Here is a 26,458-nt window from a genome sequence, read left to right as displayed (position 1 = left end):
TTAATTCCAATATGGCTGTCACCATAGCAACAGCATAAGTGGAGTCCACTCATATAATCTAATAGCAATAAATACAGCAGTTCATGAGAGCGTAACGCATTGGACAGTCTTTGCAAAGCCAAAAACCACGCAAGTCCTTTTATCTTCTCAACAGAGCAGCTCCAGCTGGAAACTTTTGAAAATTCACGCTTTTGATTCCAGCACACAGAGAAGATTACATTGTTTCTTTGCGTTGCACAACGGGGAAAAATGGAACTGCCCCAATATTTTCCCTTGCATTCAGAGTGCCTCAGTGAGTCGGGTCCATCCTGCAGCCAGCACAGCCAGCACAGCCAGCTCTAAGCCCTCCGCTACGAGCTGCCGCCCAGCTCTTTCTGTTCTCCAACAATAACACCGCAGGCTCTCTGGAGCGGGGCCTGAGAGTGGCGCACTTTTAAAAAAAACGGATATTAAGACACGTTGAAAGATTGGCGAGACATTTTTATTGCATTATTCAATAGAAAGACATCAACAGAAAAAAAAGCAAAACAAAAATGTTTTTGCAATCATGCAATCATCTTTTTTTTAAAATGCATAAATAAAAAAATGCCGCCCATATTGCAAAAGATGTTCAACTTCAGATTAATACTTATAATAATTTGGCACATATGAAAGTATATTTACAATACAGTATTAATGCACACAAGTATAAACCCTTTGGATACATCTTCATTAAAAAGAAATTTAAATAGTCAATGACTACAAATAAACAAAAGGCACATTTGATATTTTAGATAAATCATTTACCGTTCCACTAAATGAGTTTCATATTAATAAAAATCTATGTTCTAACATGCTGCTTAATGACTTCTGATACATCAAGCTGCACGAAACAATCTGTTTGCTTAAAACCTGATTTAAACACCTCCCCTGTTTTGCATTTGTAAACAATGTCATCAGTAAGCTAGGCTATTTATAATTCCTGATTATACAATCACGGCTAATTAAGGACACTGCTAATGAATAGTCAAAACGCAGCAAAAAGATCTGCTTCAAGGAGGCATAAACTGTTAATAACTGCTGAATGAATACCAGCATATGTACCGAAGGTGGGTTAGTAACATTTTATGTGGGAAAGAATCACGAGCAAATTATGATTCTGTTTGTTCAAAATGTTTTTAAAGCATCTCTAAAAAATAGATATTGTGAAATGTTGTCAATTTCAAATATTTATCATACAATTAACTCAGTGCCAACAGTGTAGTAATTTTAAACTGCTTGATTTCTATTATTAGTATATTTTCACTATTCATTTGTTTGCATTTGTAGCAAAGAGCTGCCCCTATCTGATTTCAAATTAAACCAGAACTAGCACTGAAAATAAACGAGTAACTATTTAGAAAGTTGACTTAGCTTAAACTTTAAAGGTACTCATTGAAAAGCCATGAACATTGATCCAAAAAAGAAAAAAAAAACAATCCTAAAGAAACTAAATCTTCAAAATTTGTGATTTGTGAGTCTAATGTAGGTGAAGTGACTGCAGATTTTGTGTAGTTTTCAGTGGATTCAGCTCAGTTATTTGTTTACATTGAGTGTGGACCCACATTTAAGAATTACCTTCAATGTATCTGCAGAACCTTTGGAGTAAACGCTTTTAAATGCATCTTTTGATTTAGTTCAGGATAACCTGTTTTATGTTTGATTTCATACTTTGTAATGAATACCTTTAAGTAACATCTAAAAATATGGTTCTTGTATGTAAATATATTTTAATATATTATAAATACCTATTAGCTAAGTTTCAATTTTGAGACACTTTTTAAAATTATGACTTAAAGGATCTTTTTGATATTGCATTTTTGATTCATTTACAACAAAATCTAAGCTTAACTGCAGACTTCAGAAAGTGTGACAAATTTCTGACAGTTAATGGACAAAAAAAGGAAAAATAAATTACTTGCTAATGACCTTTCAGTTGCTCTTCAACAATAGTAAAAGAGTATTTAGTATTATAGTTTACATATTAGTGGTAGGATGTATAAGAACTGCATTGTGCAACTTTAACATGGAAGTTTAAAAAGGACTTGCCAGTCCTAAATTAATTTAAAAGATTTTAATCCCCAAACTTCAAAAAAGGCTACATGTTTCGTGTTGAACTTCTGGCTGACTGTGCAGGATGCTGTGTTCTGTTAGGGAGTGTTGGTTCAGACCGCAGGTTCCTCCGGGGCCTCCACCTCCTGCGTTTCGCCACCCTGGGAGCTTTCAGTGCTAAAAAGGTAATACGGAGGCGTCTGCCGAGCCTCGATGATGAGGACGCCCTCAGGTGACAAGGAGGCAAAGACCGTCAGGGGGTCCACATCAGTGGGGATCCTAATGAAGCAGAGAAAATGGAGACTTAGAAGAAGCACATCATTTGACAGTTTCAATGCATTTTAGTCAAAAAAGGTTTACTTTTATCAAAACCTTTTAACACTCTTAAACTACCTCCAGCTGAATTATTATCATTTAATCTTATATTATTTTATAAGAAAAAAGGCCTAGCATCTTTTGAAGGAATGCATATCTCCCATTGCCTTTCATTCCACAGTTTTAGACTAAGATTTTCTTGTCTTGATAAATGACGGAGTGATCCACAGTCTCATAAGGCTCAGGATATGAGCTGTGAATTACTCTCAGCTACTACCAACAAGAAAGCATCCAAAAGATAAAACAAACTAAATCTGAAATAACAAAAAAAAACAAAAAACCCCCCACAAAACAACGAATCATGACACCAATACTGTTTGATGTGTTTTCATTACCTACAGCTGTTTTATCTAATATAGGAAGTTTTAAATACAGAATTGGATAATTGGATTTAAGAATTTAATGCATGTTACAACACGCTGATAGAAAACGTCAGCTGTGCAAAATCCATCCAATTTAACTGTCAGCCTCGTTAAGGACAAAGTTAGCTTAAAGTCTTGAATTCAAAATAAAAGAAACTTGTCTTAGAAAGCTAATTTAATCCTCAGACACCTCTTTTTTGGAATCACAGTTCTATAAAAGCTGCTGCACTTGCTCATGCACAGACACAAACTGTTCTTTGTCAAAGCTGTGCAGCCAAATATGGGTACTGTAGGTTTTCTGTGTGAGCAGCCAAGTGGTTTTGGGAGTTAATATAAACAGCAGACTGCCATCAGGAATTTCAGAGGAGGAAGCAGCTGCTCTGCCCTTCTTTTAATTAGAGAAGACCCTCGACTTGCTTCCCACCCCCTTGTGAAATAAAAGTCAATGTGAACCGAAGAAGCATGGAGAAGAAGTCCAACAGAGACATCACGTCACGTCTATTTCTGTATTCACACATCATGTACCGAGAATCACTGAGTTACTGAGTTTAATAGTCCACTTCAACAAAAATACAAAACTGTGATTTATATCCAGTGATCCAAACAATATTTTATCCAACTGTTAGGTTTCTGTACATCCATTTTAGGTAAAATAACACCAACATAACAGCTCCAAAAAGTTTAGAAAGATAAAGTGAGGCAAGCAAGGGCATCGTGGTGTCAGGACGGAGGACAAATGGAGACCCAAAAGCTCGAAAGAAAAACATTCAGAGTTAAAGAGAAAAACTGCAAATGTTCTGGTTGACACCAGAACTGAATAAACACGATTCAGGATCAGAAGACAAGTTTGGATCAAGGTGGGTGCAGCGCTCTGTATCTGTGATCTCTTCTCTGTTTGCAAATTTATTAGAGAAAATAACTGCAGTGGGCTGATATTTATTAAAATATGGAGATAGGTCCAAGAAACAAACAACTTCGAGCTAAATGCTAGGAGACTATTAAAGGCCTAGCATTCCTTGAAGAAATGCACATCGCCTGATTTATTTTCAGTGACTTCGGCTGTTTCTGTAGGTCAACAAAAACAAACTGATAGGTGGCAGCTGTTTACAAATAAAATTGTTTTTTACTTTAAGATTTTCTTTGACTGCTCTTAGTGACGTTGCAGTGAGTACCTCTAATGAGTTGTAGATGACAACTTCCTGACAGTTTAATGATAACAGCAATAATATTAACACAACGATGGTCAGCATGTCTTATCATCCACTGGGTGTCTGTTTAAACATCAGTATTTTGAAAATCAGTCAAAAAGCTGCTGATATATTTTGGTCTGACCCAAAGCAGATCACTCATATCGTAATAAACCCATCCAAATATTATTATTTAGCATAAAAAATACAATTTATTCTTTTCTGTAACAAAATTCAGTCATTTAAGTAAAGAAAAAAAAAATGAATGTGTGTAATTAACGTTGGTGTGAGCCTGTATTAATGAAAAATAAACTGCACTCTCGTCTTCCATCAATAAGTCCGTTTTAGCAAAACAAATCTGTTACTTTTGACAAAGTCAGGTCAGTCCGACGGGTCCATTATGTGGGACCTTATCGGTCCAGTATGAGGGGTTTATTTAGCTTTGGCAAGCGTTCGGTTTATCTCAGGAATTGATTTTGTACAGCTGCCAGAAAACTGTCCAGTATGCTTTTTGTTTTGCAGAGATTGAAAAGCACAGAGAGACGAGAATGAGAACGGTCATGGTATGTGTGTGTGTGAGTGTGTGTTTGCAGAACATGTAACCTCTGGTTCACAGTCTATCAGCGTCATGTATCCTTTGAGAATAAACAAAGAGTCAGAACGTGAGTTTATGTCGTGACGAACACTGACACTTCACAGACAAACGCAGTAAATGATGTGTGAGGTTCAAATGTTACCTTTGCCCTCAGAACTGAACAGCTTTGGTTAATAACTGACTTTTTTTTTTGGGCTTGTTTAGAACTAAAAGCTCCACAGACACATCCAACCATAAACTTCGAATCAAACGTGATTTATTCTAAATTCTGAAAGTGCTTCGTCATCAGGGCATTGCTTTTGTTTAAAGCCCTAATTAAATTGATTTTAGTCCACTTAAGAAAACATTTTTATGCTAAACCCTTAGTAAGCAATTTTCAAATCAGTTTGTCTTCAATGCATTTTTTCAAGTTTTAAGTAGGACTTTTTATTTCTTAAAAGTGATTCATAAATAATAAATTTCTTGCTTTGCACAAATACAAAAAGCAACAAACTAATAGTTGTTGCAGGCTAGAAAAAAAAACTATTCTCAGCCATAGAACGGGATAAAATGGTTCCCATGCTATCTGTATCTGTACTGTAAATGTTCTAGCTGGCAGATTTGTGTATCGGGGGCAGGTATTTATAAACAGTATGACCTGTTACTGTCCCCCACATCCCTGCCTTCACCCTCTGAACATCCATCCTGTCACTGACTTAAAGTTTTTATTCACTAGGGAGTGCAGCCCTGATCTGACGACTTTCCAATTAAGTTGCATTTTAAATGAAGACTGCGGGGCTGCAGGGCACCTGCTTTCTAATTAGCCAACAGGAAATTAGCAGAACTTGACTGACGAGCCCGATTCACACCAGAGATTAGCAAAGGTGTTTGAAGTCTTCTCACTGTCCAATTAAAAAGGTTGAGGTGGGGAAAAAAAGGCTGGCTGTGGAAATGTCTCTGTTCCAGCAATAATATTTTCAGGAAGACGCTTCTGATTTAAGTGGTGTCTGCTGCAGGTACACTTTGTTATTTATGGGAATACCAAAAACATGAGACCTCAGTGAAGTGGAACTAAAGTGGTGATATTCATCGATCATGCCATCAAAGTCACCAAACTGCACTTGCTTTTCAGATTCTTTATTTTTGATGTCAAAAATATGTTTTGCTGTTGCCCTTATTTAGAGTTAAACTACCTGTTTGAGCAAAATCCAGATCACATCTACTGTAGGTGATCAGTTTGTTGCACCATCCATCCATCCATCCATCCATCCATCCATCCATCCATCCATCCATCCATCCATCCATCCATCCATCCATCCATCCATCCATCCATCCATCCATCCATCCATCCATCCATCCATCCATCCATCCATCCATCCATCCATCCATCCATCCATTTACTAATAAATACCGACATACAGACCAACACAACCACTGTATAAGGCCTGACATCAATGTTTACCAGCCAAGACTCCCAAATAAAAATGAGCAGATTAAGGTTATTAGTTTCATTAAATAAGACATCCATGCAATTTACTGCAAAGTGTCTATAGCATTGGTTGAGATAAATGCTCACAGACAGGAACAAAATAAGCTTAATTTCAGATAAATATGACATACTTTAGTGCTGTTTGTGAAATTATTCTCATTGGATTGTGTGTTTAAACTTGAAAAAAATTGCAAAAACTATGATTTAGTCCCACTTAAGATCAGTGTCGCCTTTGTATTTTCTTAAAAAACAAAACAAAACTGGAGGATGCATAGATCTGAAACCTTTAAATTACACACAACTCTCTTTAAAATCATTTGTGACTCCAAAGACACCTTCAGGAATGCACTGCTTTTCATCCATCTGACAGCAAATGAACATAATGGCTTCATTTCCGAAGGAACGAGCAGATGCTTTTTGCCATCAGTTAGTGACTGCAGACTCACTGGGTTCAACCTTTTAACATTTTATTTCACTTTCAGGGGAGGAATGGACCCAGAGTGAAATCTTGGGTTTATTGAGCCTACATCCAACAGAGGAATTGCAATGTGATTTAGAGTCGTCATCATATTCTATCAACGGTGCAAATGCAACCAGAGAAAAAAGCCCTCAGAGGATTGCTGTCCATTATGGGAAACTCAGGCCCCATAACCATCAGCAGCCTCCTGAAACTTATCAGTGTAGAAAGCACCTTATAGGGACTTCAGTCTGACTTTGGTAGCAAATATTGCTCATGCTCTCTCTGTCTGCTGTAATTTGGTGAAACTGAAGCTGCAAAGAATAGTTTCCTAAAAAGCTTTAAATGTTGCTCATATAAAGTCTGTAAAAGGGCAGTATGCTTTTGAGTACAAGCTGAATATAGAATAAATATAGAATCCTGCATTTTAGCTTTGAAAGGAATCCTTAAGTGACAATAAAGTGAATTCTCTTGGGATCCATTAATGTAACACAAAGCTCCTTGTGCGTGTTTGGATCAGTCAGAGTAATTTTTCACCTCACCGGCAAAGACGAGGTAAATCTCTTCAGTATTCAACTGCAAGGACGAACTGACAGCGCACGCCCTTCTAAGGTCAATGTCATATTTTACAATTTTCGAGAAAGTGATGGAATCCACACCAAAAAATTTAACGTGTTCTTATCTTGTGTATGCACCAGGTTTTATTAACTTCTCAGTAAGATGCAAAGAGCTGGGGAAACCTAAACCAAATATTCTGTCTTTAACTCACTGGCTCACATACAGATTAAGGTTGGAGACCTTTAGGCGTCTAACAATTTGATTTCATTACAATTTAAGGGCTGCAATCCAATTATAAACAATTATGGATGCATCTTGGGTACATCCATAATCATACTTCAAGCAAAATCCAAAGCATAGAATCTCTCAGGCATAAAGGAAACAAAATATTTTGCTCTGCACTGCAGTAAAAAAAATGCTTCCATTTAAAGAAGATTATGGGAACTAAATGAACAAAAGGAGTCAAAATTATGACTACAGTGATATAAAAGTCTGTGGCCATGGATGTCCATGCATCACATGTTAAAGACGTCTGACCTGCTTTCTTTAGTGTTCCCACAACTTTGTTTCTGGGCTGTATGAATGTCTGTGTTAGTATATCTTTAATATAGGATTATTATGGCTCTTATGGCTCCAAAGGGTGCAATATAAGGCAGTATCTCAATGGGCTGCATCTGTTGGAGCATCGCTGGTGTCTTAAAATTGTGAGAAAACAAGAAAATCTTCAGATGCAGTCTCACTGAACTCTGAGTGCAAGCAACCAGTGGCCAGTTTTGCATGACTAGTTTTTAAAAATCATGACGTATTTTCATGTCCACAGTTTGGAAAACTACTCTAGGCCGTGCAGATTATTTATTGCTCACGTCATAACCTGCTTGTTGCTTCTTGGTTGTATCTCTGTTTTTGTGTACACGCCTTAAACTGTTTGAGTGCTGCAGTTCTGCACTTCAGCGTTCAGCCTTTTGTGTTTCTCATGATGTTATTAACAGTACATATTAGTCAATGTTTGACATTTTAAAACAGATTCTGAATCATTAATGTCTGTATCACGATGCATCAAAAAACAGATTATGACCCCACCCATATTACAGATACACTGCTGTAATTCACAAGCTTTATCTCCCAAAACTGGTCATTTTTCTGTTAGCTGATAAAGAAAACCAGTCTACAGATCATGATGGGCCAATAAGTGGCTCTCCACTGAATGGAGCTTATATCACAATGAAGGAAAAAAAATCAAAGCTTGATAATTATAATTCATTAGTTTTGAAATATGTGCAAATAAAAACCTATTTTTTTTGTTGAAAATGTCCATGAACATATAAAGAGTGAAGCTATTGTTAAAGGTAACCAGTTGACAGGTATACTCACTGGATCTTCTTTGTGAAATTCTTTGTCACGATGCCTCCCTCCTCTTGTTTCTCTTCATGTTTTCCTGTTTGGGGAAAAACAAAAAAACAAAACAAAACAAACAAAAAAAACAAGTTGAGCAAGCTTACATGATTAAAGATGTTATGAGTGTGCAATAATTAGGCAATGCCTCATGCCATACAGTGAAAGTCCAACACATGGTACTGTTTAAATCTCATACATGGACCTCAGTGAAGGAGCTGCTGACGGGATGGAATGGAGCTCGGAGCACATTTCACTCGGCACACTCTGTTTCCATTGCTCAATCTCTGCAGTGCTTCAGCTCTGGGCGAACCACATCACTTCCATCATCTGTAAATTGATTCTAAGAATGACTCCCTCGCAGAAACATGCAGTTCTGCAGCTATGAGGAACATGCAGTCCCGGAAAGCCCCTCCCTTGCTGATTATGACCAGCATATTGGTTGAGCTGGGTAGCAGCTGCTCCTGGAAGGCTAAATGTCAGCGCAGCCACCAGGAGAGTGGCCTGCTGCTCCGCTCGACCTCATTGTGTACTCCAGGCACAGACATGTAATACCTTATACACCCACCCACACCGCCACCCCCTGCATGACGTCTCCGCCTGCTGAAAGTGCTGAACTCTAGCAGAGATCGAGGCTCTGCAGAGGAGAAAGTTATGATCATCGATGAGGTCATGAGATTATTATGAAGACATGAACATGACTTCGGATGTAAAACTCATCGCCAGAGAGAGTCATCCAACAAGGTCCTGCCCCGCCCCTCTTACTGCACGGATATCAAATTCCAGATGTCTTGTACTCTGTCGTGGAGCAGGGTGGTGTCTAAATTCACCATTTAAGATGCAACCACAAAGGCTTGAGGTATTGGTTATTCGCACATAAAATATGTTTTGTTTTTTTTTCAATGAAAGGACAACAACATGTTCTGTGCTCCAATGCAGATAACCTAAAAGATTAAAGTTAAAGAACCACATCATTCTTCAAGCAGAGAACATGGGTTACTCATAGGCACTGGCCGGTTTCAAGGTATTCCACAGTGTTAAATAGTCAGCGTCGTACTGTTCCTACAGTTGAAATGGCTAAAAATGAGACAAAACTCAACACCTGAACATTACTTTACAAAGAGCAGTACAGAGCAGAAGCAGTAATGTTGTGTGCAATAGGCACAATTTAGATTTATAAATAAACTGATCTTAGTTTGCCCTTTGTTTATCATGTGGAGCCGATAAAAACGGAAGACAAAAACTTATTCTTCTTTCTCATAAACAGAAACACACCTTGTTACATCCTCAATGTCCTCTACCAGTTGTTTTATAAAAAAATCCGTTTTGCAAAAGCCTGTTGACTCTCAGATGTTAAATTTAAAAATGCATCTCATTATTTTTGATTACATAAAAAATTTGGCCTTGAATTTAAATACCATTTAGGCCTGAGTGTTGCTCAGCTAAGAAACATTAGCTGAACACAAACAGCACTCTAACATATTAACAGACTAAAAGCTTTCAAGCACTTTCAGTTTCATATTTTTGTTTCGGCTGGTTGGTGTTAATTTAATCATCAACTTGGAAACGTGTCAGCCTCAGAGAGCACTTTGTAATACCTGCGTGCGACATGAAGTGAAACACCTGTCCTTATTCTGATTTATGTTAACAACCTCCAGCTTATCATTGGTCTCTCTGAGTGAGCTCTGAACATGCTTGTGTGTTAAAGATTTGCTCCTTCGAGTACACATTAAACAGGATTTTATTGGTTTTCCTGCTCCTCTTTTAGAGCAGGTCAAGCGGCAGGCAGGCCCAGCATGGCGCTGACTGAATAACCCAACTGGCATACCAACAATGTATTTATAAAAAACCCTGAGCTGAATGGCGTGAGGGGGGGAGGCAGCTGTCCTCTCTGCCCCCTTTCAGCTCCGGGTATCCCTGGAATTCGTCTGTCTTTTTAAAGCGTCGACGGGAGGAAGAAGTTTCCACAGCTCACTCCAGTAATCGCTGACAAAATCTGCAGGAGCCCTTCTAGGTCAAAAGAGGAGCCTGTTCTAGAACGATCCATGTGACGTTGAGCTTCGTGTCTTATTGTGCACAGAGACCGGCGTCACGGGCCTTGCCTTAAATCTAAATTGAGCTCATAAGCGACCGAGGGAGCGATTCTCCAAGAATCTGGAACAGGTGATTGAGGTTGAGGATCTGCCAGAGTCCCACTTTCCAAAAACCTGTTGTGCTCTTTTATATCTGGACTGAAGACTAAAGCTGAGATCATGTGATACTGTTGGGGCTATTTTCACTGCACTGAAGGAGCCACGTAAGAAAACAGGCCGTGACAGAAACCGTTATCTTGTTAAAGATTTGATTCATATAAAGATATGCATTTTGAGTCTGTGGTGAAAAACAAACAACTATATGTTTATAAAAACCCCTCTGAGCAGAATGTTTTTGTTTATTATTTAAGATTTGATTAAAAAATGCACATTATTTTGCTGACTTATGTCAAATGCTGCTTTTTTAAGCACAAAAGTTTCCATCTAACAACCTTTTTTTTAGCCTAATCTCCTGAGGGTTTCAATGAAGTGTTTAAATATACAACAAAGACAAAACTAACATTTCAGGGAACAGAAACTAAGTGCTTGTTAACATGCAAATTAATGGCATATTAACGCTTACTTAAACAATATTAAGCATTTATTAATTACTTATTCTGAACTGCCTAACTCTGCAAAGAATAAAACAATTAATTTGTAATTTTTTAATAATCTAAGTTAACCTTTTAATAGTAAACACAGACGCTGTTGCATATGAGCTTTAATAAGCTCTGCTCAGTGTGTGCCTTATAATCTAGGCACATAATAATCGTTTTCTCTGCCTTAATAACGCCTCAATAATATGGGCTTTTTTTTTTAAACAAAACACCTAACTGCTAATGAATTTGCTCTTTCTAACTCAGAACATGTTCCCCATTCTGATGGGAGGTTTTGCTCAAAGCTTATTCATCAGTAGTTCATAGTTCAACACTTATTAATCACATCAGTTCCCTTTTTTTAAAAAAGACGTAAAAAACATATTTTTTACAGTTTGTAAAGTCGAATAATGGACAGTTTCTGCAGCTGAGTGATGGACTGTAAATAGGTTGATTGAAAAACAAGTTTTGTTATTATTCTATGTCAGAAACAATGACGTTATTATTGCATTTATTAAATTAGTCATCAAACAGCACACTAGAATTTTCCTTTTTCATCCACAGGACTAAAGGACAGTCTTCTTGTTCTATATAATGAATGTTCTTTGAAGAAATATCTAGTTCCAAAACTATACAGTCCAGAAAAAGATCTATATTTTTATATTTCAGAGTCTTGTGTATCTAATAAACTACTACTAGCTTTGAGCTGATCCTCCCTTCAGAATGTTCTGGGTTAGAAAGAGCTGATTCATTATTGTTTGGGGCCTTCATAACTCTTGTAGTTTGGCTTTTTTGTTAAATAAAACTAGGCCATATTTTCTAGAAGTCATTAAGAAAGAAAAACTCTTCCTGCCTTATAAGGCTCCTATTGAGCTCATAGTTAATAACCATCGGCCTCTTTGTTTACTATTAACAGACAGAAATTAGATTGTTTCAGGAAAATTCATAGTGAATGGTCTATTAATCATAGAAGTAGGTCAGGCGGAATAGCAATTAACAAATGCTTAATAATGTTTAATTAGTGCCACTGATTTCCACAGTAATAGGCACCTAGGTACAGTTTGTGTTCCCTGGAAAAAAAAAAAAAAAAAGTTTTTATTCTCTTTTTTTTGCCCAGCTCCTCATAAAGAGCACAGAAGCAATGACCTCGGTGTTGATGCTGCAGAGATGAAGAAAAGTTTCACAAAATTACTTCAAAAATTACGATTTTTACTTAAAATCAAATCATTTATGTCAATTTTGTTTGGAATTTTCCTTGTTTTGCTGAATAAATTCCATCTGAGCCAAACTTCAGAAACAAAACAACAACAAATAGTTCAGATTCAAATTATTCTGGTTTGACCTTCAGACATCAAATATAAATACCACAGCCTACTAATAAAAAGTTGATCTCCTTGAAGTCCCACAGACCTGATTCAGAGTGATTCTGACACTTTGCTCACTGATCTCGCCTTCATCTCACCTGACACCTCCACGAACCCGTCCCTGGTCTTGACGTTCAGCTCCTCTGGTCTGAAGCTGTGCACGTTCACGCACACCTTCCAGGGCTCCCCCCCGGAGGTGGCGGGGGGGCTCCGTGAGGGCGGCTCTCCGTACCTGCTGGTGTACAGCGCGGGGCCTCCCGTGGAATGACGCGCTGGGAAACCTGTGAGCAAAGCGCCGCCAAAGGGCGACGTGCCGAGGCGCGTGCTGAGCCGGCCCGGCCGAGCCCACCCGGGCCAGTCCAGCTCCAGGTCGTCGGGGAAGTGCGGCATCCCAAAGTCATCGTTCATAAACCGAGATGGAAGCTGGTCCCGGAACGGAGACTGGTCCCGGAACGGAGATTCTCCAAACGGATCTCTGGGAAACCGCTGCCGGTTCCCCGTCGTGTAAAAGTCGCCCTCTGCCATCTCCAGCCGGGTTCGGAGCCAGAAAACTTCTTCAACCAAAAGGCCACTCGAATCCTGCAGATAAACCTTCCCTTATAGATATTTCGGGACCTATATCTCTCTTTGTGGTAACTTTACGCCTTTTGGCCGAAGCGCATGGCCGTTACGCAAACACCTGCTGATCTGTCAAACTCCCGAAGGAACTCCGAGCCTCTAAAAGTTTGACGCGAACTGGCTCCTTCTGGTTGTGGTTTTATACCGGGCTAGACCTCCCAGCTGAGGGGGGGTTCTGTCAGTGACGAGAAAGTGCTGGCAGGACCTGGACAGCGTTCACGCTGCAAAAAATATCAACTCCGGGGCTGAAACCACACGTTTCAAGCTTCACTTTTATAGGAAAATAATTACATATTCTAAACCAAGTGGAATTGCAAACCTTTTTATTTGGATTAACTTATTTACACAACTTTATGCAAAGTTTAAAAGTTTTGCCAGTGAGATTATTTCTTCCAGCGGAGGCGCAACAGCTGACCGAGGACCAGCCTACTTTTTACCACAGAGGCCCCACACTGCAGAGCTGGGGCCCCCACCCCCCTCTCCTCCTGTTTGATGAGTCACAGGAGTTTTAATAGAAAATAACGCAGAGCTGCAGGTTGAAGTCACTGAAGTCACAAGACAAATAAAACAAACAGACTGAGTCAACTTTGTGTTGAGTGAGACAGCTCTGTGATCCTGAAACATGAAGCCACACTGCAGCGGCTCATCGGGAGCAAGACTTTAGATAAGCTGGATTCAGCTAAAATGGACCACAGAAACAAGAAAACCTTTTAAACTGCTGCAGCAGAATATGGCTATAAGTTAATGTGTCTGCTAAAATGAACCAGTCCCCAAAATAGCTTTAAAAATAAAGAAATTGTCTGGATTTGAAATGTAAACACTGAAAATGCATTTAGTTATGTTTTTAAGGTCGTGTAAAGTTCATTTATCCACCATTTTTAGTTGATTCAGCATTCATATTGTTGTTTTCCTGTTTAATTTCTTCCTTACCTTTTTATGCTAAATCTACTTTTGCATACTTTGTGCTGGTTTAAGTATACATTTATCTAAATGCTCAGTTCGATTGTTAAAAGTGTCCTATTTGAAATCTCTTCAGTTCCTTCAAAACAATTATTACCTACAACAAGGAGGTTATATTTTTGGAATTGTTGGTTGGTTTGTTTGTTCACAAGATTATAAAAAAACTAATGACATAATTAATTAATGAAATTGTTGTCTCAAGAAGCAGCTGATCCAGATTGGATTATTTTTTATGAAGGCCTTGGTGGAGGTTTGAGCTCTGAGTGCTTCAAGTTATCGCTGAAATCTGCTTCAGCAGATCAGTTCTATTTTTGACTTCTTACTCCGCTGTTAGCTGATGTCTTGCTAATATTAGTTTTTAGCTACTGTTTTGTTAATTTTAGCTTTTAGATGCGGCATTTCCTATTTGTGCTTTTAGCTATACTTTTGCCAATTTTAGCTTTTAGCTACTGTTTAGCTCATTTTACTCTCTGTTTCGCTTGGTTTTACTTTAACAATTCATCAACCAAAGCGATTCAGCATTAAAACTGCATTTTGCAAATAAAAAAAAGCATTAAAATGGTTATGCTATGCCCAGTTTTCATGTTATTCCTCTGCAACACCTAACTCTCTGCCCCGCTCAAATAAAAGACGTTTTCAGGGTCGTAGTGACAGATACCTTAATGTGATTAACTACATAAATTTAAAGTGATATGGTCCTCCGATTGTAACTGATTACCCATTTTAGCTGAATTCACTATAACTTGTTCTGAAAACACAGTGAGAAGGAAAATTGGTTTTAGGAGTTTTTTTGTTTCTTTTCCCTGTGAGCACGGTTCAGTTTCCAGGTGACACTTTATTACAATGTCATTCACACTGACACGCAGTATGAAAAATATATGCTTTTGCATTATGCTTGTTCATACTGAAAACAGGTGTAGAAATGCATACTTTAACAATGAACCACTGGAACACTATTGCTCGGAGACTCTGTTATTGGTACTTTAAAAGTACCCCAAATGAAACGACATCAACGTCTTCATTGGTTTGAATCCATAATATTCACCACAGGCCTTTAGTCACAGTCTGCACATAAAATAGTCATACATTTTATATCATTTATACAGTGCTGATGCCTATTTACAACAAAGTAATTACATGTTCAAAATCCCATTAGCACAGGAACTGATATAAACAAACAGAGAGAGGGAGGTCACTGCCCTGGGTGGCCATCTTAGTCTATCAGCATGATTGCACAGATTCCCCCCCCCCCTAGAAAACAAACAGCACTGGTATTTACACCAGTTTGTAGTGTGGATGACTTTTTGTGCAAAGTTCTTTCCTCTTCCAGTGCCATAAGTTCCCTCATTTGTCCAATTTAGTTGACATTTAGGGAAATAAGCTGAGAGTGTTGAGTGCATAGAGAGAGCAGTCTGTCAGGCCCGGAGCAGCAACACAGACAGGGTGAAGGATCTGAAATCATTGAGAAATATGACTCTTAATTACTAGCAAAGGCTGTTCTGGAGCTGGAGCGGCCTCAGAATTAACTTTGAAGGAATAGTGTAACAATTTGGGGAAAAAACACTTATTTTCTCAGAGCTGGTCTGCTGCTTAAAGCTCCAGGAAACAATAATCTGGCTCAATATGAAGTTAACTGAATTCACCTACAGAACCAGTGCACTCAGCAGTTAGCATTTGCACTTTTTGTGCAAATTATTAACAATATACAAGTTGTTATTTTGAATTTCATTTCATTTTATTAAGAGAGCTGGATTAGCTTTTTTCTTCTTTTATCTCAGTGTTTAGCTAAACTGACTGAGTCGCATTTTCAAAATTGGGAAACCTTTTTAGGAATGTTGTTAATTTCTTCCTCAAGCTCTATATTGGTTGTGTTTTATTTGTTGTAAAATATATCTGACTGTGTTGTGTTCGCATACTTGGTTGAAAAGGGTCTGAATGATGTTGAACTGGAAAGTGAAATTTAGACTTTCTCTGTGGGTTTCTGTTTGCACATGAGCTTCACGGCAGGATAGTGATCACAATGAGCGCTCTAAAAACTGGAGAATTTAGCAGCTTTGCCTGGGTAGAGTCAACTTTGATTTAGGTTTTACATCATTTATGTCAGCCGGTGTTTTTAATGAGGACTTTATCATGTATTTATATGTGATAATAATATTACAGCATCTTGTGTAAGTATTCACACCCCTTGAACTTTCCCACATTTTGTATTGTTACCGCTTCAGAAGTCAATTAGTAAATAGGGTTCATCTGTGTGTAATTCAATCTCAGGATAAATCCAGCTGTTCTGTGAAGGCCTCAGAGGTTTGTTACAGAACATCAGTGATCAAACAGCATCATGAAGACCAAGGAACACACCAGACAGGTCAGGGATAAAGTTATTGGGTTGAAAAACCATATCCCAAGCTTTGAACATCTCACAGAGCTCTGTTCAACCCATCATCTGGCCTTGCAAGAGGAGCATTAATCTGAGGAGCAGCAAAAAATCCCACAGTCCACAAATCTGGCCTTTAAGGAAGAATGACAAGAAAGAAGCCCTTGCTGAAAGAAAGTCGTACGTTAACATCCAGCCAAAGCTAAAATGAAACGATTCAGCATAAAAAGTATTCATTTCCTAGAATAGTCCGGTCAAAGTCCAGACCTAAATCCAGCTGAGGATCTGTGGCAAGTCTGGAAAACTGCTGCTCACAGATGTTCTCCTTCCAATCCAACTGAGATGGAGATAATTTGCGAAGAAGAATGGGCAAAGCATCAGTCAATAGATGCGCAAAGCTGGCAAAGAAAAACTCCAAATGACTCGCAGCTGTAATTGCAGCTAAACTTGTTCTACAGAGTATTGATTCAGGGGAACTGAATACAAATGAATGCCACAGATTTTCAGATTTGTATTTGCAGAAGTTCTCAAAAACACATATTTTCTTTCCACTTCAAAGTTTTGTGCTACTTTGTGTTGGTCTGCCCCGTAAAATCCCAGTCAAATACTTTAAAGTTTGTGCTTGTAATGCGGCAATATGTGGGAAAGTTCAAGTAGTGTGAATACTTTTTTAAGACACTGTAATAGGTGAGTGAAACCCAAAAAGTCGCTGTTATCAGAACTCACTCGTGAAAGTATTTCATGCTGTTTTTATCTGGTGGACATTTTCATTATTAGGAGCTTATTAGGAGCTAAACTATTTCATCAGTCCGGTAAAAGTTTGCAAAAATGATTGTTTTAAAACACCAACTCTGGAAAATTTGGCTAAAGTGGGTCAAAATAATCAGAATAATCAAAATCATCTCCTGTTGGCCCAGTCATAATAATTTATCCAGTACAGGAAGAACTGGACTGTATATTTTCTCTTCACATCACATCTCATTGCTCCTTTTCACTGTTCAGCTGAGTCCCAAGGCATTTTGGTTTGCTGTCAATGACACCCCCTCCCTACCCCTCGACCTTTGGAAAGAAAAATAAAAAAACACTGGTGTTTGAATAATTGTCTGGGAATGACGGTCTACATGAGAAAACAAATAAATCAATAAACACCCAAATAAGATTATTTTTTCTTTTACAAAAGTTCAGACAGTAAAAGTTTGTTCTTCTGAACATCTGTTTCTGTCTGATGGCAAAGTCCCGTCATCGACAGAAGTGTCATAAAAACTATAAACTGACAGAGTTGCATAGAAAGACTGACCATTACTGAGAAGAAAGGTATACCAATAAATATTAAATAAGTAATAAATATGTTTGCAAATGCACATTTCAAAAATAGTTCATTAATAGGTTTTCTTCTAGTGTTGTGAGAAAAAAAAAGAAGAAAAAAAATCATTAAAGTGAATTGAGAATCAGTGTTGTTCATCATTTTAGATTAATTTTTAACATTTTGGTGCCAAAAGACCTACAGCTTCCAAATAAAAACTGAACTAAAAATGAAAGATTTATTCAATAAAACACCAACAGAAGTAAAATATAATTTAAGTGCTGAGCAGTTCAATAATTCATTATTACTTTAAAGCATCCTTTTCCCAAAACAGATCAATCAAACGCATGACTCACTGTGTGCTGTTAGGGGAAATGCCTCCTTTGACACCATAAAGCTCTTGTTTTGATCGTCCCCTGTTGTACTGCAGACAGAAAATTGTTTCCCTCTTGATCAGAGGAAACATTAATTTGACATTTAAGCTGACAGGCAGTTTACTCGCCGTCAGGCCACCTACGCTGAGGGAACGTGTTTGTTCTCCATCTTGTGAAGTGCTGAGATCAGAACTAAAGGCCTTTTCTCTGGTTCCTGATAACGATCCCTGTGAAGCCATCTGTAAACACAGGGATCAACCAGCCTAAATGTTACCCAAGTACTTTGTCTTTTGGTGTTCAATCGGGGTCGGGCAGGACAGTAAATGTTTGATTTCCTGTCATGGATCTGCACTTGCATATAGTGAAAACATACTGTATGCTGGTGACCTGGAAAAGAAAAAGCAGGTTAACCCTCCTGTGCCTTTGGGTCAAATTGACCCGAAGTTACAAAGGCTTCTCTTCCTCTCTTCAGTTAGAAGGGCTTCAGGAGGGTTAAGAAAATGGATGGATGGATATTGTATGCTAGGAGTGAAAATCAAATAGGAAATGAAGTAATTTCAGTCTTCTTTGATCTCTTGTTTGGCCACTTTAGGCACCAGCAATAATCAAATATTAAATAGATTTTAAACATTAAGGGATAATTAATAGGGGTAATTTAAAGGGATGAGTGTAGGCATTCAGGATTTTTTAATAAAACAAGGACACTAGCTGAAGAAATACAGAGATGTTTCTTTTTTCATGATCAGGCTCTAAGAGACGAACAGACTCAGCTTGTTGTGAGCACTGATGCGAGATGATGCCACGCAAGGACAAAAGCAAACAAACAAAATGACATCCAGTCTTCTGTTGTCTGCGTGGGCTGAAGGAACAGAACTGTCTCGATGAAAGATGCTGGAACGTTTCCATTCAGGCAACAAAGTGGATCCTAAAGATGCTCACGGTGAACTGCTCTGACAGCTGCTGTCCACGCTTCCATCCGAAAACAACAAAAAAACCACACCAGTTCTCTTACTCAGACACATTATTGTCTGGCTTTCTTTCGTTTTCTTAGGGAACTGCGACTCCGGCTGCGACTGTGGGACCCAAAGATGGAGTTCCACGACGAGCTGCGGCTGTAGCTCCTGTAGGAAGAGTAGCTGTGGCTTCGGCTGCGGCTACGGCTGTGGCTGCGTGTGAAGAGGCTGCTCCACGACGACACGCTGGTGGAGCGGCTGCTGGAGGAAGGGCTGGGCCGGAAGTAAGGGATGGGTCGCTTTCGGGCACTGGGAAGATTCAAAGGACAAGTAAAGGACAAAGGAATAAAGCATGCACTGGAGGTATGGTAAATATTTATAATTCTGACAGGTTTAAAACAAAAAGTTAACACTGTTTCAAACATTGTGCATATTTTAGAAAAAGCAAGTTACAGCCCTTTTAGTCAAGCTTTGTAATTAACAAGGCGTTGCCATCTCATGTGATATTGCAAGACTTCGAGAGACCTGTTGGCACTTTAAGTATATGTTGAGGACAACTCTCAGCTACCACCACACTAAATTTTAGCTCAATATCTGCAAAACCAGTTGAGTTATAGCCGTTTCTGTTTTAGCTAATGTTGCATAGCTGTGGCGGCCATTTCGAATTGGGTAGACTCCAAAAGTTAGGCGCACATTTAATGATTCCTTCCTGAGAGTTTCATTAAGCTTCGTCCACTGATTCATGAGATATTTTGCTAAAGCTACAGACAAACAAATCTGTTTTAAGTGTCTTCTTGTGGATGTACAGTACAATCTCTGTGTCTACAGGCCACATCTGTTAAAAAAAGAACAAGAAACAAACAAACAAAGTCTTTTTCTGTCTCTTCACCATCTGTTCCTCTGAACCCTGCGAGGACTTTGGAGCTGACAGTTATCTCTTCTTTTGGCTGAATGCCATTTCAAGGTTCACATTGTGACAAAACTTATCAATCTGAGAGAGAGGAGGGGGAGATCTTTCTGGAGGTCCTGCTGCCTTTAGCGATAAAAATATATGAATGAATAACCAGAATCAGAGGGGTGCACCTTGTGATGCGGCGTGCTTCCAGATGGCTCGGAGAGTCTCTCCTCCTCTTCTTCATAGGGGAGTAGGACTTTCGTCTTCGTCTCTTCCCACTGACCTTACGCTTCACATCTGCTTCTCTGGAGCTGGATGGTCTCTTTCTGTCTCGTAGTCTGAGGAAGCAGCCATAACAGTGTGAAAATGTAATTACCGACTCTGTCAGTATAGCTTTGTTCTTATACACGGCTAATGAGGAGGAATTATCAGCTGAAACACTTTGTGGAGTTCACCTGTCAACACTGTATCTGGAGTAGCTTCCTCTGGAGCTGAGGCTCACCAAGCTGCCTCTTCGCCTCATATCTGACGAGCTACTCAGAGAATGAGAGTACGAACTGCAATAAAAATGTATACATAAATGCTTGTATGCACTAAATTTATGTTGGATATTAGTAAATGTACAGCATGTTTACAAGTTTAATTTATGCACCTGCACGAGTACAGGGAGGGACTTCGAGAATGGCGTTCAGAGTATCTGAAACTTTCTGAGGATCTGCTCCTGCTGCTGGATGAGTGGCTTTTTAACCGCCTTCGAGATGATCTGCTTCTCTTTGAGGATCTCACAACTTCTACCTGACATCCCAAGGTTATCTGCTCACTGCAAAAAAAAAAAAAAAAAACACATAAAGGTGTTTTAATGCTTTAGGCCTGGGGTGTCCAATCCTGATCCTGGAGGGCCACCATCCTGCATGTTTTCCTTGTTTCCCTGCTCCAACACACCTGATTCAGAGCTTAAATTACCTCTTCATGTTCTGCAGAAGCCTGTTAATCACCCATTGATTCAAAACAGGTGTGTTTGCTTTAGGCCATAATGTTTTCCAGCTTGTTCTTAGAAACTTCCCTTCATTTTTTTTACAAGATGCATATATCGAATGAGTGTAGCAACAGAAAACAAAGACTGCACATTTCCAAGGAAGCACTCACTCAAACAGTTGCAAAGGCATGTAAAAATAACGCCTGCCACAAAAGATGTGTCCTCCTAGTAAATAATATTAGTTGTTTGATTACTTAGCTTGCTGTATAATGTTTTGTTCTCTGTGTTGTTCAATTATTTTGGCTCTTAAATGGAATTTAAAATAGTTTGTGGTGATTCATTCTCAGTTTTTCACTTATTTTGAGTTATGAGGCAGCATAGGTCAACATCTGCATTCATTACGAGGTTTATCTATAGACTAAAACTAGTAGAGAAATTATTAATCAAGCAGCTTGGATCACACAGACCAGACATGAACAGAACACAGAAAACAAAAAACAGAAGTGAGATATACAACAAAACATTTTCTCCAACATGGTAGGCTGTTTGTGTTTTGCTTTCCATGTCTATAGATACATTCAGATTGCCCACAGGTAGATCTAAAAAAAAAAACATGTCCCGGCTCTGTTTGAATTGATTATTAGACCAGAGTGCTGTAGTGAGGCATGAACATGTTTACCTCTTGCCATTTCTTCTGAAAACAATTGCAGGCAAGCTGTCCTCCTTGTAAGGTTTGCACGAAGAAGCATAGCTCGTCACAGAGTTTCCTGAATCCGAGCCGTTGTCTTTGTAAGAATATTTCTGCTTCTCGTTCAGCGAGGCCAGATGCTGACACAGGTTCTTCTTGTTCTCAGTGGCACTTGCCCGAGAAACACCAGTTTTGCTCGATGGAGGCGAAGATGTGTCGTTACCAGAGTCGTAATCACGAGGACCTGCAGCGTGGCAAGATAATTCCTGAGATCCACTCCCATTTAAAAGCTTGTTTCCAGGCTTTGATGGTAAAATCTGCAAACAGACAAACAGACTAGAGCTTAAAAACAAGCCTGCACAGAGGAAAACCTGCTGCCTGCTTTCATGTACCGTGAATACACTAGTACAAAGCCACATATCCCACTGAAAACACAGTTAAGAGATTTCTCTTTTTTTTTTTTTTAGGACAGAGAACTTTGAAAGACATCATGCAAATCTGTAGAAGCATGCGAATAACCTCGAAAGAAAGTCTGAACTCAACTAAAGTCAAAGAAATCAAAAGGAATATAGATTTTTAAGTCTAAACTGAAACAGTTATATAAAAGAAACAACAAAAGAGCAGAGAAGAAAAAAAATCTATGCGTGGAAAGATTTACCAGCGCTAACTTGAGTGAAGAGAAAAAAAAGAGTAAACAATAGCCCCCATTGAAAAGCCTCATTTAAAGAACATTGAACAAACATCACAATAATGGGATTTATGTTGAAATGAAAAGGATTGCAGACAAAGAGAGATCCCGTCAGTCTAACTAAGAAAGCCCTCAGAATAGGACAGATGTCTGTGCTCTCTCCTGAGAAATAATTAGCCTGCACCGACCTAAGAGCAAATCCCTAAATCTGCGGATAGCAGCGACTTACCAATCAAGATTTCCTCCTTAAGTAGGTAAGGTGTAAAAAAAAAGGGGAAGAGCGGGCAACATAAGTGCATCATTAGAGTCGTAAATTGCATAAAAAGACAATAACCCTCTCTTCAAACCCAGAGCCAGTTAGACTTACACAGGTGTGTTCCTTCTATTTTCCCATGGTGCATTGTTTTGGTGTTTTGGGGGAGAAAATACAGGCTAATGAAGTGTGTGTTTCTTCTCTTAAGCAAACTGCATAAATGGAAAAAAACAAAAGGTGCTGGTTAAATTGTACCTCTGCCAAATCGTATCGTCGCTTCACATCCAGCTTTTTCTTTTGTACCAGCTGGGTACAAAATCTTTGCCACTTCAGACTGATGCTTTTGGATGATTACCATTTTACACCAATGGTGCAGCTCTGGCCTTGTGGTAGAGAGGTTGCCTTCCAGTTTAGGACTGAGGGTTTGACCTCCAGCCCCTGCAGTGAGTTGAAGTGTTCTTGGGCAAGACACTAACCCCCACTGCCCCAGTATGTTTATCAATGTACTGTATCCATCCATCCATTTTCTTTACGTTCCGGGTCGCGAGGAGCTGGTGTCTATCTCCAGCAGTCACTGTGCGAGAGGCGGGGGACACCTGGACAGGTCACAAGTCCATCGCAACAATGTATTGTATATAAAGTGTAACTAGATGAGTATTTGTCTAAATGAGAAACATTGTAAAGCACTTTGTAGAACCTGGAGATGTCAAAAAGGTGCTTTACAAGTAGGGACAATTTACCATTTACTACAGTAAATGCACATATCCCAAAATGCACTGCACGTACTGCATCTTTGTGACTTTGAATGCACTTATGTGTGCAGAAGTACCAACTCCCACAGTGCAACCTTGCACAGAATTAAGCTGTGCTTTATTTCATATTCTACATTATTATATGCCATAACTGTAATGTACTTTTTTTTGTGCAGCACATCTCTCCATGACTGACCCTACGTGACCAATTTCACGACACAGTGATAAGCCAAGCCTTTTCAAAAGTGTGCTCCTGTACATAAAATCATCTATGGCTCAATCACGGAGCGTAAATTACACACATGCTGAGCGCAAACTCTTGACAGAGGCTGTATTGAAGCAGATGCTGCTCGTATGAAATGCAGAGAAAGCTCATCTTACATTGGTTGTGTTTTCAGGCGAACATAAATCGTCACATTTTAGGAGCTTAATGAATAATGTGTGTTTTTAAATTTCTTCTACTTTAGATCCAGAGCCATTCAGGAATCATTCAGGACTATAGCTCTGAATGTCCTCACCTAACCATGCAAATGACAATAATACTAAAAATAAAAAAACTATCTTTGTTTATCTCCAGTAGATTAAATCAATGTTGGGATGGCTGCCAAGTTAGGTGAGAAGCAGCAGCAAGATAGGTTTGAAGGGGGCTGAGGTGGGTATGATTACTCCTGCAGAAGACAGCTTCTTTTTGTTCCCAAAAAATACCGTCATGGACAGAACTGTAAAGACACAATTTGGCAGAGGGACACAATAACCGGAAGACAAAAGAAGATACTGACTTTTTAAAGAAGTAAAGCTAACTAAAGCCTGACTTCAAGAGGATTTCCTATTGTCCAGTCTTCAGTCAGCACAGCAGAGCAACCATCAGGGATATTTAAACAAATCTGCCATTATCCCTCTTTAAAAGTCCCATTTTCACACAATGTATTCACACTCAGGGCTAAAAGGTTTCACAAACTCTCAGCGGAGACATTCTACCATGTCACCTCCAGATGTTTCCACAAGGTTGACTTTGAGTAATCATTTCATTTTTTTAAGCTCATGAAGAGCTTTTTCCCATTGCTGCTTCACATATTGATTTTTCTAAAGAGAGAAAAAAAATCCTGAAAGCCTAATTTTGGGCTTCAGCTGCACCCATATAATAATACTCCCCCCACCCCCCACCATATAATCTCATACCTACCTGTTTGTATTGAATTTCTTTCAGCAAAGAAACAAATCAGAAACAATCATCATGTATCACCTTTGAATTTTGAGCCCTTTTCAGCAAACAAAGCTTAATAAATAAGTACAAAAATCATGTAATTCTAGTACAATATGTATACCTACATATGTATATGTATGTGAAGTCCCTCTGAGAAATCTTTGAAAAATAATCGCTGTCATGTTTCAATCAATGAATTAATTCAATAAATTTCTATTTTAATCGTGCTGTGTAATTAAAAACATTCATCTTTGCAATTAGCATATTTTCATGATTGCTGGAGAGAAATTAAATATGCTTTATGCTCCAACAAGCAGGAAACAATGGGTCTAAAAACAAATTGATAAGGTTTTAAAAAATATGAAAGGAAATCTGAACCTGCAATTACCATCTGCTTTTTTAATCAGCTCTTCCTGTAATGTGAAAAAAACAAACAATAGGACTATGAGAGTCTAAAATGATGATATAAATATTTATAGTAGTGCATATTTAAAATCGTTCTTTTTGAAACATGGTTTGTTTTTAGGTATTTTCTCTATTTTTTGAGCTCTCTGTTGGAGCTCCAACAAGCTGATGCACTTTTAGATGTTTCTGGCAAATCCCGATTTAGGACACATAAGTCAACATGAAACAGATCGTTAATATTTCTTTAAGCCCTTTGGATTCACATCAATGTTAAAAAGCTTTTCTATATAAATGCAAACAGCTTTTACAGACGATGCAAGTGACTCAGCTCTGAATGAAATCAAGGTTTCTTATCACACTTATCAAGGTTCTGTTTGCACAAACAGTTCTTATACAATAAAGACATACACAAATCTGCTTTACTAAACTGAGAATTTGTGCTGAGATACATTTTTGAATAAAGGTAAGAAAAAATAAACACCCTCACATTTTTATAAATTGCTTTTCTACCCACCACATTTATGGTGTTTAAAGCAGAAAAACAAAAAAAACTAACAACTGATTCCTTGTGAACAGCCGCATAACTCACTATAAAAAAGAGTTTGTTTTTAATATTGAACAAAAAAATGAAAAAAAATTAGGGCAACAAACTATTTGTCTCTAACAGAGAGACGGAACCGAACCTCTGGCAGCGATGTGAAAGTCTCAAAGAGTACTTACGGTGCCGGCTGAGAGGATGGAGCGATATTTTTTAGCCGTTTTACACTCAGATTTGGTTGTACGTTTCCACTTTGAGTCCGTGTGGTGTAACTCTGCTCGGGTTTCTCCCAGGTCTCTTAAAGCCTGACGAACTGCAGACTTTTGCAGATGGCGTCTGTAGGGAAACACATTTAGTTAATATAACAGAATCGTGTCTGCAGGTCTTTTGTTTCATCATAACTTAGGCTCCATGATGTTTGTGACGTATCGAAAGAATCTGAAGCATACTTGTTGTGTAGTTTTTCGTTTTTCAACACAAAAAATGTCTGTAAGCCCGTCAAATTTACAGTAATTGAGATAAAAATTGACGTGTAGTAGTAGCTCAACATCAGCTACAGGTAGTAGCTGAGAGTCATCCTCACCACATTAAGTGAGCACTATTACATCTAACAAGATCTTGCATGAGACTGTAAATATCATCATTTATAAGATTTCACCAAAGCATTTATAAATCTTCTCATCGTAAGATGATTTTAGTTTAAAACTTTAGTATGAAAGGCGATGGGTGACATGCATTCCTTCAAGGAATTCTAGGCCTATAATTTAATTTATTTGTTATTTACTCCCTATATGCAGTCCCTGATGCTCCTTTATTCTTTGTCAGATCCTCGTCTTTATTTTTATTGAGAATTACTTACATCAAGATCACTTCTGGAAACCAGGCTTCTTAGTTTTAGATGAATGTTTCTGGATTTACTGTTTTTGGAGTAGCTGTGGCTCTTACTAATTAGTTGCTTTACTTTCCTACTTCCTTCATCTAATG

The 26,458-nt window shown here is 38.5% G+C and overlaps 2 protein-coding genes across 3 annotated transcripts in view; both read right to left on the bottom strand.

Moving 5' to 3' along the window:
• Positions 1–465: 465 nt before the first annotated feature.
• On the bottom strand, positions 466–13,244 carry hspb8 (heat shock protein b8). Its single transcript, XM_017427754.3, has 3 exons — positions 12,595–13,244; positions 8,444–8,507; positions 466–2,349 (listed from the first exon to the last, which is right to left on the bottom strand). Exons 1-3 carry the CDS (start codon positions 13,019–13,021, stop codon positions 2,184–2,186), a joined length of 657 nt encoding a protein of 218 aa, XP_017283243.1. The 5' UTR covers positions 13,022–13,244; the 3' UTR covers positions 466–2,183.
• A 606-nt stretch (positions 13,245–13,850) lies between these two features.
• srrm4 (serine/arginine repetitive matrix 4) overlaps positions 13,851–26,458 on the bottom strand; it is a 57,031-nt gene continuing 44,423 nt past the window's right edge. The window contains exons 8-13 of one of the 2 annotated variants that reach the window (XM_017427884.3): positions 25,657–25,810; positions 21,626–21,951; positions 20,623–20,790; positions 20,426–20,503; positions 20,159–20,308; positions 13,851–19,384 (exon numbers count right to left, since the gene is read on the bottom strand). In XM_017427884.3, the coding sequence (XP_017283373.1) occupies positions 19,144–19,384; positions 20,159–20,308; positions 20,426–20,503; positions 20,623–20,790; positions 21,626–21,951; positions 25,657–25,810 (1,117 nt within the window). In that variant the 3' untranslated portion in view covers positions 13,851–19,143. Of the gene's footprint in view, positions 19,385–20,158; positions 20,309–20,425; positions 20,528–20,622; positions 20,791–21,625; positions 21,952–25,656; positions 25,811–26,458 lie in introns of both variants that reach the window. The other variant, XM_017427883.3, reaches the window with a different exon arrangement.

This window comes from Kryptolebias marmoratus, linkage group LG1 (assembly GCF_001649575.2).
Source record: "Kryptolebias marmoratus isolate JLee-2015 linkage group LG1, ASM164957v2, whole genome shotgun sequence".
Taxonomy (NCBI): Eukaryota; Metazoa; Chordata; class Actinopteri; order Cyprinodontiformes; family Rivulidae; genus Kryptolebias; species Kryptolebias marmoratus.
This window is presented reverse-complemented; position numbering and strand designations above follow the sequence as displayed.

What these genes read in the sequence shown, in the direction of transcription:
- hspb8 (XM_017427754.3), bottom strand. Translation starts at nt 13,021, where the DNA reads ATGGCAGAGGGCGACTTTTACACGACGGGGAACCGGCAGCGGTTTCCC. An exon ending in CGGGTTCGTGGAGGTGTCAG is followed by an intron (nt 8,508 to 12,594) that starts GTGAGATGAAGG and finishes TTCCCCAAACAG; the next exon opens with GAAAACATGAAGAGAAACAA. An exon ending in AATTTCACAAAGAAGATCCA is followed by an intron (nt 2,350 to 8,443) that starts GTGAGTATACCT and finishes CTGCTTCATTAG; the next exon opens with GATCCCCACTGATGTGGACC.